Here is a 16117-nt window from a genome sequence, read left to right as displayed (position 1 = left end):
ACCAAAGCAAAGGAGGTAGTGAATGTGGGAGGCTGCACGGCTTTATAAATCTTTTTGGCTGGAGAATGGATAGGGACGGATGCACGAGTCAAGGAGAGGGATAGTAAGAGGCAGGTCTTTCAATAGTTGACTCAGCACCTGCACAATAAGATGCAAGGAGTTCAGAGGGTAGGGCATAAAGGGGTAGAGTGATTAAAGGGGGGGGGTGGAGTTGAAGTGGGGGAGGTAAGGTTAGTGTAGATTTAGGCCAGGAGGATTGTGAGAGTGCAGGATATGCTGAACAAATAGATGTGTAATTCTGGGAAACTAATGCTGGAGGGGTAACCAAATGGGTCGCATAGTGAAGCAGCTGTTTAAGTCAGCAGCTGGATGGTCAAGTTTGCAATTTGAAACAGTTTGGTGGTGGCCATTCATGAGAGTAGACAGTTTGTTACTTGTCATGCCCACATAGAATGCTACACAGTAATTTCAGCATAACTGATATATTACATGGCTACTATTAAATGTGGCACTGTCTTTTATAGGATAGGAAGTGCCTGTAACTGGACTGCAGTAGGAGGTGGTGGTGGCAACTGTGTGTTTGGGACAGGTCTTGCACTTGTGTTGACCACAAGGAAATGAACCATGGGGAGTGGGACTGGGAGCAGGATTGAAATAGGAAGACTAGGATATTCTGTGGATTGAATGAGTAGCAGCGCACAAAGTTGGATGATTTATGTGAGGTATCCCTCATCTCAGTGCATGACAAGAGGTAGCTGAAGACATGGTTGAGCTTTTCAAGGCTAGAGCACTACTAAGAGATCAGAAGTCTGCTACCTCTCATCGTGCCTTGAGATGAAGGATATCTTATTCAAAATCCTACACACATTTTCCAATGGTGTGTTCCACCTACTACACTGTGGGTATTCACATGTACCATTGAAAGTAGCTGCAAAAAATACAGCATTGTATGACATTTCATGAGATGTGTTGTGAAATACAGGTGTGTGAAAAACTGCCGCATCATGTATGATGTTTTAATTTATCAGTTTTTACTACTAATTCTGTTCACAACACATCTGGCATACAGCATCCACATACAGCACTTCATGTACCTGCAAAATTATATCATTGTATGGTGCATTGTTCAGGAGATATGAAGTCACAAACATTGAGCAATGTGGAAACTAAACTACAGGGTGAAATTTGCTAGAGATACAGGTGAAATGTGTACAGATATGCATGAAATACAGTAAATATTTGTGAAATATACTGACTGCAAAAAAAAAATTGCAACACCAAGATGGAATTGTGTGACAATCTAAAGTTGTTAGGTGTGTCTCTACATCTGAAAGATGATGTCTATTCACATGTTGTGCCAGTTGCATAAGAATGGTGCTAGTAGCGCCACTATGAAGATGTAAATTAGTTTTGTTTTATGTACACACTGTAATAGTTGTGAGCTTTAGTTATCTTTGAGACTGGACGTGGTGAGGCAATGTTAGAATATCATTAATGTGACAAAGACACCATTATCAACACCTCACAGAGTTTGAATGAGGTCATGTAATAGGGCTAAAAGAAGCTGGATTATCCTTCTGCAGCACTGCACAAAGATTTGGCAGGAATGTAGCCACTGGCAGTGGTGGTCACGAGAACGTAGTCACAAGAAGATGGCTCCGGACGGTCATGTGGCACTACTGAGAGGGAAGACAATTGTGTTCGGCTTATGGCTCTGGTGTGTTGTACTGCATCTGCAGCAGCAATCTGAACAGCAGTTGGCACCACAGTGATACAATGAACTGTTAAAAATTGGTTACTTCAAGGACTACTCCAAGCCAGATGCCCTGTAGTGTGCATTCCACTGACCGCAAACCACCACCATCTGCGACTTCAGTGGCGTCAAGCAAGAGCTCACTGGAGAGCAGGGTGGAGGTCTGTTGTGTTTTCTGATGAATGCTGGTTCTACCTCATTACCAGTGATGGCCGTGTGTTGGTTAGAAGAAGGCCAGCTAATGACCTACAACCAACCTGTCTGCATACTAGACACACAGGACCTACACCTGGAATTATGTTCTGGGATGACAGCAGGAGCACTCTTGTGGTTATCCCATGCACCCTGACTTACAAGCTGTACGTCAGCCAGGTGATTCAACCTGTTGTGCAACCATTCATGAACAGCATTCCAGGGGGTGTTTCCCAACAGGATAACACTCGCCCACATACCACTGTTTTAACCCAACATGATCTACAAAGTGTTGACATATTGCCTTGGCCTGCTTGATCACCAGATCTGTCTCCAATCAAGCATACATGGAACATCATTGGACACCACCTCCAGCATTATCCAGAAACAGCATCAAACTTCCATGCATTTACTAACCATGTGCGACAGACATGGAACTCCATCCCATAAACTGACATCCAGCACATGTCTAATGCAATTCATTCATGTTTGTATGCTTGCATTCAACATTCTGGGGTTACACTGGTTATTAATGTACCAGCATTTCACATTTGCAATGGCTTATATCGCACTTACATTAACTTGTGATCTTGCCATGTTAATCACTTAACTATGTTACCTACACAAATGTATTACCAAAACTTCATTACTCTACATTACTTATTTTTTGGTTTTGCAATTTTTCAATCAGTGTACAGGGGAAAACTGCTGGATTGTTTTCAACCAACGTTTGTACATATTTTTAATTATTATCTGGAAAGAAATGCTGTGGGGATAAGCAGCAGCAACATCCTATTGAAGTAGGTGGTGCTGATGGGAAGAGAGAAAGAGGAAGAGGAGATGGAAAGGGAGAGCAGGGAAGGAGACGGACTAACAGAAAATTGAAATAAATAGATAGACCTGGGAAGTGCCAGGTACTCAAATAGTAACATTATAAAATAGAACAACTTCACAATAGATATAGTGTAACTCAGTATTTAAATAAGAATTAGGTAAGAAGATTTGAAATAAAAAAGTCTCATCTCTGCAGTCCTAAAGGTCTCAGTATTTAAATAAGAATTAGGTAAGAATATGTGATATAAACAACTCTCATCTCAGCAGTCCTAGAGGAAATTTCCTGTTTTTTTTTTTTTAAATTGCAAAAATGTTCTTTTCTGAAGAAATTGTACTGTTTGCCTGTAGTTCAGATTCAGTAACTAATGGAAAAATAAAGAGAAAGTTTGAAATTAGCCCTCAAAATCAGTTACATGTAAGGCTTTAATCAATACAACAGCTGATTGAAATGCCACATTGCTGTACTAAGAATGGCCCTATTTGAGGAGATATGCCATTCTATTCCTCCAACCTTTGAACTTACTTAGCCAGTTATAGGGGACCTACAATTTAACACTGACTCTGAAGCACAGTACAACTCTACATTTTTCACATTAAGAAACACTGCCAGAGGTGAATGAAGTGTTAAGTGAGATTAAAATCCTGTGAGTGAACAAGGTTGAAACCCTGACCTACGTATTTGAAGTCTGGCACCTTACAACTCTGCCATCAAGAGACACTAAATTATAACACTAAAAATGTACAATCAAAAAGTACAGATTAACAAAGAAGCCATAGGACAAGTTGGTGAGTTTCTGTATTTAATGGCAATTATAATCAATGACTGGATGGGCAGCAGGGGAAAAACCCACAGGAGTAAAATGGCCTGTAACATTGATAAACTGCCGAGTTTTCAAAATGGAAGTTTCAATGTGACTGGAAAAGAAAGTTTTATCATTAGTTTGTACTTACAGCAGTAAGACAAGAATTATTAATTCAGGAATAGATCGTTGAAAATTACTACAGAAGACAGGAAGACAAACAAATGGACCAAAGAACTGGAGCATAAGAAGTGAATTCATGTTCAGAAAAAAAAAACAGAACACCTTGAATGACTAAAGAGAGGACGTTCATATTCACAGGCTACGTACATTAGTATGTTCTGTAGAAATGATTGGCATTTCAGTCACCTCAGTTCAGCATGTGTCCTGTTGCCTCGTAGTCACCGGGTCCACACTATGGGCCCTGATAACTTGTTCCATATGTGATGGGATCGATGTGCATAAGGTGCAAATGGTATCCTGTGGTACAGCCATGCATGCTGCATTCATTTGGTTCCAATGTTCATCTGTGGTGGTTGACAATGGGCCACAGAGATGCACCCATCATTTCATCATATCCCAACATTTTCATTTGGCAACAAGTCTGGTGATCTGACGGGCCAGGGCAAAGGCTGACATCCTGTGACCTCAAGAAGGCACATCTTCATGCAGCATCATGTGGTCGTGCATGGTCTTCCTGAAAAATGGCATCTGGGGTGTAGTGTAGAAAATTTATCACTATGGGTTGCAGGATGTCATTCACATAAGTCACACTGGTCACAGTGCCCTGGACATACACAAACTGTGATTTGCGGTTGTACCCAATAGCACACCACATCATAAAGCCTCAAGTTGGCCCAGTATGTTTTCTGCAAATGCAGTCACTGTGGTGCCACCCCGTCAGTTGCGAACCAAAATGCAACCATCATATTCAAGCAAACAGAACCTGGATTCATCCAAAAACAGTATATGATGCCATTTCTGTTGCCACTATGTTGTTCCATACACCATGGCCTTCTAGCATGTTTCTGCACATTTGTCAAAGATAGGCAGATACTTGGATGACATACACATAACCCATGCCATAATAAGTGTTGATGGACTGTGATCCCTGATAGTGTAAGGTGTATTACACTGTCCCACTGTTGAGCCAGAGCTGAGTTGGACACAGATCTGTCCTGCAATGCCATTCAGATGAGGTGTCAATCTTCTGGGTGGTGTGACCTTACCCATCTCATCAGGTTCTACGGCCTTCCGTGAACCATTCTGCACACACCCGTTGCACTGCCAAAACTCTTTGTCCCACATGAGCATCAGTTTCCTGGATGGATGCATAATATCCCCTCATACCAATAAGAGCACTTTTTCAGACTCACTAATTTGATGGTATGGTTTGTGCATACATTTGTGAAGCATCCTGCACATCTGCTCAAGTCACACTGATCCATTACCTTCAGTTTATAGCGACAACAAGACCGGCAGGAAAATTTTGCTGGCAGGTGGTCTTGCACCACGATATCTATGTTGACCTTCAACCCGTGGGCCGATATGGTTCAGATGCTCATTATTTCTGCAAAACATGCTAATGTACATGTCCTGTGATGATGTATGTCCTATCTCTAGTTGTTTAGGAACATGAGTGTAATTTTGAATGAAATGAGGTTGTCAGGAGATGTAGGCAGGTGAACAGATGGTAGAGGGACCAAGATAGTTATTTGATGTGTTCCATAAAATTATAAAACATTAAGGCAGTGACCTAAAGGATGGTGCATAGACAAAATGAGAAATTATGCTGGAGCAGTATGGATGCACATTGCACAAGTTTGTGATACATGGAGAAGTCTGGAGAAGACTACTTCAGCAGTGGATTAGCAGATGGTAATAATGATGATGAATATATTATTTCCACATGCATTTGTATTCTGCCCTCTGTTCAGCTGGGAGTGTACACACATTCTAGTTTTCTTGAGTAATTACTAATTAATACTTTGTTAGAATTTCCCCTTACACTATGAAGTATTAACTGTTTTCTTAACATGACTGCACAATTATACAACCAAAAGCTTCATCATTATGGCTAAAGTACCAATTTTAAAAGACAGTAAACAAAACATAATGCCAGTTTTTGGTGTTTTACAACAATGTTTTTAAAAGTTATAAAAAGTACAGTGTGGAGTTACTACTTACACTCTTTATAAACGTCACCCACTGCAGCAAAATCATTTATATCATCAAGAAGAATTGTTACTTTCACAACTGAAACATAAATCAAACTGTCAGTAACATTATTCCAAATACTTGGAAACTTATGTTAAGCTGTAACAATGCAGATAAATTATAATTTTTAATAAGCAAGTATATGTATTAACAAAAATTAAGATCAGATAAGGATCCATTACTTAAAGTGAGGATATGTCGTTGTCAAGAAATAAAATGAGAAAGAGATGGTAATAACGAGCTGAAAATACATCAAATGGTTAGTTTAAGGAACCATTCTTATATTCACCTGATGTGATAGGAAACTTGAACCAGAGAGAAAAACTATCCCTTGAATCCTGTCCTCCAAGATAAGAGTCTACAACTGCATTATCTTCCTCAGTGAGTATATTCATTGTTATATTCACTAACATACTAATCACATTTGGAGGATGTATCCACCTACAGAAGTTCGGCCTGTTATTTGAGAAGTGTGCTATATCAACCCAATTGTTAGTCACAGAATCAAACAAATTTCACAGTCGTACAGATCTGAGAAAGAACTAACAGAAAACTGACAGCTGCCAACAAGTTCTACAGCAGTGATGAACTGATGAATCATCAGCATTACATTAAACATAATCCATACTTTCTACCTTCATGAAAGTGTTGCACACATTACCCTGAGGTCAATATCCCATTACTACTGAATAATGATGCTGTGCTGGACTTAAGACTTTAAGAATGACTCCACAGTAAAATATATTCACTGAACATAGCAAGGGAAGGGAATATTAAGTGACATAAAATACCATGGTGTCAGTGATAGCACAGTGTGACTAATGACAGTGACCATTATATTTTGAATGCCTTTTTGTACAATATGTATTAGATATGGGAATCTTCAGCATGGAAAATATTATGCTGAGAGTCAATGTAAGAAGAGTCATGTGGAATACTGTGGTCTTGGTGATAAGATTGGAAAATATTTCTGGCTGCATCTAACCTGACATTGACAAGATTGGGGGGGGGGGGGGGGGGGGGGAAATGGGAAGGTAATCATAGAAACCCCATGTGTAGCTGAAAACATGTGTGCATTCAAGTAGTATTGTATTTCTTCACCAACCTGAAAAAATACCTATTAAATTTTACTCACACAGGAATTTGGTGTGTGACCATTTCCAGAAGAGACAAATTTTGTAGAATACAAATCAACATCAGGTGTATTTTTGCAGTCCCTGGATTATGAGGTTAAGATTATAAGGAAATTAATTATTTGCTCCAGTAATTTCCTGTGTATCTAACAGTTACAATTCAAAGAAAGATGATGAGACTTTCCAAACAAAAGCACTGGCAGGTCGATAGACACACAAACATACACACAAAATTCAAGCTTCGGTGCTTGTGTCTGTGTATATGCGGATGGATATGTGTGTGTGTGTGTGTGTGCGAGTGTATACCTGTCCTTTTACCCCCCTAAGGTAAGTCTTTCCGCTCCCGGGATTGGAATGACTCCTTACCCTCTCCCTTAAAACCCAAATCCTTTCGTCTTTCCCTCTCCTTCCCTCTTTCCTGATGAGGCAACCGTTGGTTGCGAAAGCTTGAATTTTGTGTGTATGTTTGTGTTTGTTTGTGTGTCTATCGACCTGCCAGCGCTTTTGTTTGGTAAGTCTCATCTTTATTTTTAGATATAGTTACAATTCAAAGTCAGACTAGATCCTCCCCTGAATTTTAGAATGGGAAAATTATTGCTTCTCTCCATAAAAATGGATACTCTATGGAACCACATAACATTGAAGAGATTTGATCCTGTGGAAATAATGCTGCTCTGCATGGGATAATCCTTTTGGCTTATTTCTCATTACTTTGTACTTCACTAGAGTAGTTATTGCACATTTTTTATTGTTCACAGATTTTCTTCTCTCTATCCTCGATGTCCTATCACTGAGCTGCATCTGGAATGGCTGGAGAGCAGAATGTGGGCTATATGGGTGAGAAAATCTTGAAAACTGGGTTCAAGTTTGTCATAATGAGAAGGTGTGCTTTTCTGAGTATAAGGATCATCAGTCACTGAATCCCTAGGAAAAAGTGCTATGCCCCAATTGCTTACTGCGTGCAATGAAATCTTCTGTAGGAATAATGGATAGGGGCACTGGTTCGGCAGCTCCATGATTGCATGATTGTCTAAGTGGTGCTGGATTGAATACATTACAATTAAGTATGGCGTACTCAGTCCAACAACAGCCACTTCTAGTTTATTAGGATAACATGTGAAGACTGGACTGTGTCACTTATAAACTCTGCTGCAACACCTTTGATCCTTTTCCCCATTTAGCTTACCATTCTTGTTAGAGGTAAGAGCCCTTTAGTACAAGAGAATCATATACCTTACAATTTAAGAATATCTCTTGCAGGTATACTCACATGGGTCTACATTATTTCCTCCACAGAGGCTCTTATGAAGGAGCCACTGGCTCTGTAAGCTTGTCTAATTACAACCCTCTTATGTGTGTGTTCCACTGTCACTTGGTGAGTAGATTTTTTATCTATACAATTACATTATTTTGTCAAAAATTGATTTTTCTCGTTGTTACAATAGTTTTGGAGTTATTTAACTGTCTGAGAGTCTGTCAGTGGCTGAGATAGATGACGCTTTCTGCAATATATGTATTCTCCCCATGGAACTAGCTGTAAAAGGGAATAATAATATCCACAATTACAATACTATAAAACAGAGAAGTGTTTTCAGTGCAGCCAACTGAATTTCTGTAGTGGTTAATAAACTGAATTTTCATTTGGAAGGAGCACATTTTAAATTCTCATGTGACCATCCTAATTTATGTTTTCAATGGTTTTCATCAAATTGATTAACATAACTGTGAGGATAGTTCCTTTGAAAATGGAACTGCCAATTTTCAAACTCATCATTGTCAGTGGCTTTTGCTGTGTGTTTAATGACCTCTTACAAGAAGGTTTTCAATAAGATACTAAAAGCTGAAGAAAAATGTTTGTTGGAAACATCAAACGAAGTCAGGAGCACGTGAAAGATAAGCAACAGAGAAACAGGAAAATCAGACAATATTAGCAAAAGCCTGAAGCTCAAAGTAAACAATGGAATAACAGAAAATCCTGTAGTTGTTGGCAATAGTTTCAACAAATACTTTACAGACATATGCCAAAGAATTACACAGAATAAAAAATATGACCCTCTGCAAACTGTATAGCTGCTTAAAAGTAAGAATGGCTCCACCATTAACTCATATTATTTGTATTCAACAACAGAGCAAGAGATTTTGAAAGTGATACAGGAATTAGAGGTGTTAAAAACACATGAAACAGCCAAACTGCTTGGCCACTTAATTCATGCCTGAAGAAAGGTAATTTCCCAGATACGATGAAAATAGCTAGGATCTTGCCATTGTACAAGAGAGGCGGTCTAACGAGCTTTGACAATGTCAGACCGGTTAGTCTATCCATTTTCTCAAAAGTGCTTGGGGAAAAAATCATATATATGACATTCATCATATTTCAAAAGGAATGGCACCATATAATGGTAGACAGTCTGGATTTCAGAAAGTAACCGTTTCAGCTGCATTTGAGTGTATAAATATAATCTCAGTGGGACTACATTAAGGCCAAAACCTCTTAGTATATTTTGTGACTTATGTGACAATTTTGACCTAGTTGACCATGATATTTTTAAAAGGAAACTTCACCACTATGCAATTAGAGAAACAGCTCTTAGTATCATTAAATAATATCTGCAAAATAGAAAACAAGCAGCAAAAATACAATCATAAAAAAGAAATATTTATTTCAATAAATGAGTCACAGTATACCACAGGGTAGCATACTGGAACCTCTGTTCCTGTTATGTATAAATGATTTACCTCTAAACACTGAAAGTGAAATGATTATTTCTGCAGATGATACCACTAACATAACCACTGACAAATTAACAGAATATTGTTGTTGTGGTCTTCAGCCCAGAGACTGGTTTGATGCAGCTCTCCATGCTACTCTATCTTGTGCAATTTTCTTCATCTCCAAGTAACTACTGCACCTACATCCTTCTGAATCTGCTTGGCGTATTCATGTCTTGGTCTCCCTCTACGATTTTTACCCTCCACACTTCCCTCCAGTACTAAATGGGTGATCTCTTGATGCGGCAGAATGTGTCCTATCAACAGATCCCTTCTTCTTGTCAAGTTGTGCCAAAATTCCTCTTCTAACCAATTCTGTTCAGTACCTCCTTATTATTTACATGATCTACCCATCTAATCTTCAGCATTCTTCTGTAGCACCACATTTTGAAAGCTTCTGTTCTCTTCTTGTCTATACTATTTATTGCCCATGTCTCTCTTCCATAAATGGCTACACTCCATACAAATACTTTCAGAAAAGACTTCCTGACAATTAAATCTACACTCAATGTTAAATTTCTCTTCTTCAAAATCACTTTCCTTGCTATAGCCAGTCTACATTTTATATCCTCTCTACTTTGACCATCATCAGTAATTTTGCTCCCCAAATAGCAAAACTCATCTACTACTTCAAGTGTCATTTCCTAATCTAATTCGCTCAGCATCACCTGATTTAATTCAACAACATTCCATTATCCTCATTTTACTCTTGTCGATGTTAATCTTAAATAATCCTTTCAAGACACTGTCCATTCCATTCAACTGTTCTTCCAAGTCCTTTGCTGCCTCGTCTGACAAAATTACAATGTCACTGGCAAACCTCAAAGTCTTTATTTCTTCTCCATGAATTTTAATTCCTATGCCAAATTTCTCTTTTGTTTCCTTTACTGCTTGCTCAGTATACAGATTGAATTACATCATGGATAGGCTACAACCCCCACTTCTCACCCTTCTCAACCACTACTTCCTTTTCATACCTGTCAATTCTTATAACTGCCATCTGCTTTCTGTACAAATTGTAAATAGCTTTTCACTCCCTGTATTTTACTTCTGCAGCCTTCAGAATTCGAAAGAGATATTCCAGCCAATACAGTCAAAAGCTTTCTCTGAGTCTACAAATGCTAGAAATGTAGGTTTGCCTTTCCTTAACCTATCTTCTAAGATATGTCATAGGATCAGTATTGCCTCACGTGTTCCAACATTTCCATGGAATCCAAACTGATCTTCCCCAAGGTCAGCTTCTACCAGTTTCTCCATTCATTTATAAAGAATTCGTGTCAGTATTTTGCAACTGTGACTTATGAAACTGACAGTTCAGTAATTTTCACACCTGTCAACACCTGCTTTCTTTGGGATTGGAATTATTATATTCTTTTTTAAGTCTGGGGGTATTACACCCATCTCATACATCTTGCTAACCAGACTGAACAGTTTTGTCACTACTGCCTCTCCCGAGGCTATCAGTAGTTCTAATGGAATGTTGTCTACTCCCAGGGCCTTGTTATGACTTAGGTCATTCAGTGCTCTGTCGAATTCTTCACGCTGTATCGTATCTCCCATTTCATTTTCATCTACATCCTCTTCCATTTCCATAATATTGTCCTCAAGTACCTCGCCCTTTTATAGACCCTCTATATACATACTCATTCCACCTTTCTGCTTTCCCTTCTTTGCTTAGGACTGGTTTTCCAACTGAACTCTCAATATTCATACAAGTGGTTCTCTTTTCTCCAAAGGTCTCTAACTTTCCTGTAGGCAGTGTCTATCTTGTCCCTAGTAATATGTGCCCCTACATCCTTGCTTTTATCCTCTAGCCAGCCCTGCTTAGCCATTTTGCACTTTCTGTCAATCACATTTTTTAGATGAAACTTCCTGGCAGATTAAAACTGTGTGCCAGACCAAGAATCAAACTCGGGACCTTTGCCTTTCGCAGACAAGTGCTCTACCATCTGAGCTACCCAAGCACGACTCACGCCCCGTCCTCACAGCCTCACTTCTGCCAGTACCTCGCCTCCTACCTTTCAAACTTTACAGAAGCTCGCAGGAGAGCTTCTGTAAAGTTTGGAAGGTAGGAGGCGAGGTACTGGCAGAAGTGAGGCTGTGAGGACGGGGCGCGAGTTGTGCTTGGCTAGATCAGATGGTAGAACACTTGCCCGCAAAAGGCAAAGGCAAGTTCGAGTCTCGGTCCGCCTGGCACACAGTTTTAATCTGCCAGGAAGTTTCATATCAGTGCACACTCCGCTGCTGAGTGAAAATCTCATACATTTTTTAGATGTTTGTATTCCTTTTCTCTTGCTTCATTTATTGCATTTTTATATTTTCTCCTTTCATCAATTAAATTCAATATCTCTTCTGTTACCCAAGGATTTCTACTAGCCCTCGCCTTTTTACCTACTTGAACCTCTGCTGCCCTCAGTATTTCATCTCTCAAAGCTACCCATTCTTCTTCTACTGTATTTCTTTCCCTGTTCTTGTCAGTTGTTCCCTAATGATCTCTCTGAAACTCTCTACAACCTCTGGTTCTTTCAGTTTATCCAGGTCTCACCTTTTTGCAGTTTCTTCACTTTTAATCTATAATTCATAACCAATAAATGTTGTCAGTGGCCATATCTGCCCCTGGAAATGTCTTACAATTTAAAACCTGGTTCCTAAATCTCCGTCTTACCATCATATAATGTATCAGAAACCTTCCAGTGTCTCCAGGCCTCTTCCACGTATACAATCTTCTTTCATGATTCTTAAACCAAGGTTATGCTCTGTGCACAATTCTACCAATTATCCCCATTCCATATTCATCTACTACTTTTCCATCTCTTCCTTTTCCTACTGTTGAATTCCAGTCCCCCATGACTTAAATTTTCATCTCCCTTCACTATCTGAATAATTTATTTTATTTCATCATACATTTCTTCAATCTCTTGCCCATCTGCAGAGCTAGTTGACATGTAAACTTGTTCTACTGTGGTAAGCGTGGGTTCTGTGTCTATCTTGATTACAATAATGCGTTCACTACATTGTTCATAGCAGCTTATCCGTATTCCTATTTTTTATTTATTATTGAACCTACTCCTGCTTTACCCCTATTTGACTTTGTATTTATAACCCTGTATTCATTTGACTAGAAGTATTGTTCCTCCTGCCACCAAACTTCATTCATTCCCATTATAACAATAACCTATCCATTTCCCTTTTTAAATTTTTCTAACCTACCTGCCCAATTAAAGGATTTGGCATTCCATGCTCCAATCCACAGGACGTCAATTTTCTTTCTACTGATAACAATGTCCTGCTGAGTAGTCCCCAGATATCACAACAGAAAGCAAATTGATCCTCAAGTATCATTCAGTGGCTTGAAACCAATAGACTCATTCTCAATAATTAGAAAACTAAAGCAATACTGTTCAGAAACAATAATAGAAGAAAAAGATGTAAATGTAGTTCAAAACAAAATTCTTAGGGCTAACTTTAGATTACTGTTTACTGTGGGAAGACCACATTGATATTGTGACTAGCAAACTAAGTGCTGCCATATTTGTTCTCTGAAATATTAAAAACACTATAGCTGGAGTCACGAATGACGGTGGTCAAATTTAGGCTCGTCCAGCATACCTATGTCAAGCATTTTCTGACACCCAATGAGCTTTCAGTAATGTTTTGAGCCATCAGCTGTGAATGTCGCACCCAACACTAACATTTACCGTGACCGCAGAGAGTTCTTTAGTGATTTTTATTCCATTTGTTGCAAGGTATCTTAGTTGATGGTTGTGCTAAGCAACAAATTCTACACAAGCAAGTGAGAGACATAATTTACAGGATACATGTTTACATCAAGCACAGAGGACATGTGTACACATACCGCAACTGTTGCTTGGAACCCACAACAATGTAATCCCCGGCCATTTCTCAATCTGCACAAACTGCTGTCATTTGTGAATCTGACTACAGTGGCAGATGACATTATGCAAATGATATATTTCTCATACTTTAATGCTATTATGACCTATGGCAAAGAAATATGGGATCAGTCGAGTGATGATTAACTGAAAAAAGTAGCAATCAGAGTAATGGCTAATGCAAGAACAGTAGACAGCTGCAGCTTAAAATTCTAACCATCTACAAAATGCATGTATACAAATTACTACTTTGTGTTTGGGAAAATAAGAACAAATTCATTAAAAATGAAGTCATACATTGTCAAGTTACCAGAAACAGTATGAAGTTTAGTGTTCCTGAACATAACACAGCTACACATGACAAACATTGCTTGTATGGCAATAAAACATTAAACTGTTGACTGCTGCATATTTCAAACATCAGCTTGAATGATAAATTTAAACAAACAATAAAACTATTCCTTGTAGAAAGTCCTTTCCACTCAGTCAGTGAATTCATGCTAAAAGCAAAAAATTGAGAATAGTCATACAGTGTAACAGAAGTAAAATGAGTATAGGCAGATTAATAGTAAATTCAAAATGTGTACTTACGTATCGTGTAGTAGAATTAAACTGTGTGTAGGTAGATTGTACAGTATTCCAAAATGTGCAATTCTCTATTGCTATTACTGTATTTAAAAACGAGTTTCTGATAAGTACTAAATGAGAATTATTTTGTATAACAAACATTGCAAATATATCCTTAAATCTGGTCCTTGCAAGTGCATCCAAACCAGCTCAATTAAAAAAAAAGTTAACAGGGCATTAAACCTTAATTTTCCTTGCTCTTTGAAAACTGATCATTAGAATTCATTTGAAAGTTGCTGCAAGAAAAATGTACGTTTAGTTACTCAATGAAGTAAAAATCACTCACATTATCATATTTTTCATCATTTAATACACTGATGCAAATGAGCAGCATAAACATACTTTAGAAGAAGGCGTTTTGGCTGAAGGGTCAAATGTATACCAGTCTTTTCCTTGTGTCCATCTGCTGCTCAATGTCTCCTTTATATGGTGAGCAGCAATCTATCCTTTTTGTAATATTGTCATTATTCCATCCTGGATTTTCCATTGTTGATTTTTATACATAAATATTGATTATATTTCACATCTTGTAAGCTGGCCTCCTCAATACAATTTACAAAATTACTGACTATATAACAATCAATCAACTTTTCAGTTTCAAAAAATTCTGATGTGTATATGACCACTGCATGATGGGATGCCTCACTCTGAAGAATTTTACTGAAATGGACCCTGCCCACAGAAACCTACACTATTATAGAACTTTGGTGTTTATGCTGTGTTCACCTTATTTAATTTATTACAGACTAGGTACATTATACAATTCAAAAAGTCTTCTCATTTTAATTTATGTTACAAAGTACCTTTTCCAAAGGATGAACCAGCTGCTTCAAGAATATTTCCCAGATTAGTAAATGCTGCTCTTGCTTGACCCACTACTCCATTATCTGCAAGTTTCTTTGTGTCTTTGTCAACTCCAATGGTGCCAGATACATAGACCATATTATCCACACATACTGCCTGACTGCAACAAACAAAGCAAAAATATGAGTGCATTTGAAAATCACAGACATACACAAGGTGCCTTAACTTGTAGGATCAAAAATATACCTTTGGTGGATGATTACAAACTGAATACAAATGCAGGTTCCTATAATGAGTCATTCTCCATCTTAAATAACCATCACGTACTGGCAAAAGTGATAAACTCTGTCATGGGGATATCACAGTGATTTTGTATTGTTTTTCAAATTAGAAACATAGTGTTGATGAAATTCTCAGCTATCTTATGATATGTAAGCCTCATATGCATTGAGCAAGACCTTGTACAAACCAAAATATTAATATTCAGTAACTGTTTCCTAATCTCTCTGCCATCTGTACTGAATTTTGGCTCTTAAGGTCTGGGACACCCTACACTATTACAGGTCCAATTAGGCATTGAGAATGGAACATTTGTTACTATTGTTATCTGTGTACTGAATGATGACAAATTTTCCAGGCTATACTAATTATAAATGTATCATGAGTAACAATTTGTTGAAAAATATACTTTACGTGATAACTGCTCCTCTTTTGAAATTATGAGAAATTATTTGCTGATAAGCTGTTCCTTTGAATAAATGGATTTTGTTTTGGAAAATGCTGCTTGCTGGTTCCACTACACAAACCTAAGTCAGTAAGCATACATTTATGTTCTACAATGTCCAGAATATGTATGATGGCCTGAAAATTTTGACTGCCCCTTTCTTTCATTACAGGAACAAGTTAGCCTTCTGGTAAAATGCTGGATATAATTGTTTCTGCATCTCATGTAATCAACCTGTAAATTTCAGGCTATTCATTTGACACACAACAACTGCAACATTTACCAGATGTTTAATTAATCCTTTTAGGACAGTTTTGTAGGTATACGTATTTATTTTCAAACAGATAAAATGAATGATTTTCTAGGTGCAA

General features: G+C 38.1%; 1 protein-coding gene across 1 annotated transcript in view; it reads right to left on the bottom strand.

Annotated features, from left to right (window-relative positions):
* Positions 1 to 16117, bottom strand: part of LOC126175781 (2-iminobutanoate/2-iminopropanoate deaminase-like) — a 48683-nt gene that overhangs the window by 11092 nt on the left and 21474 nt on the right. Inside the window, exons 2-3 of the mRNA XM_049922753.1 lie at positions 15022 to 15182; positions 5767 to 5835 (exon numbers count right to left, since the gene is read on the bottom strand). Coding sequence (XP_049778710.1) covers positions 5767 to 5835; positions 15022 to 15182 — 230 coding nt within the window. The remainder of the gene's footprint in view (positions 1 to 5766; positions 5836 to 15021; positions 15183 to 16117) is intronic.

Source organism: Schistocerca cancellata, chromosome 3, assembly GCF_023864275.1.
Source record: "Schistocerca cancellata isolate TAMUIC-IGC-003103 chromosome 3, iqSchCanc2.1, whole genome shotgun sequence".
Lineage (NCBI taxonomy): Eukaryota > Metazoa > Arthropoda > Insecta > Orthoptera > Acrididae > Schistocerca > Schistocerca cancellata.
This window is presented reverse-complemented; position numbering and strand designations above follow the sequence as displayed.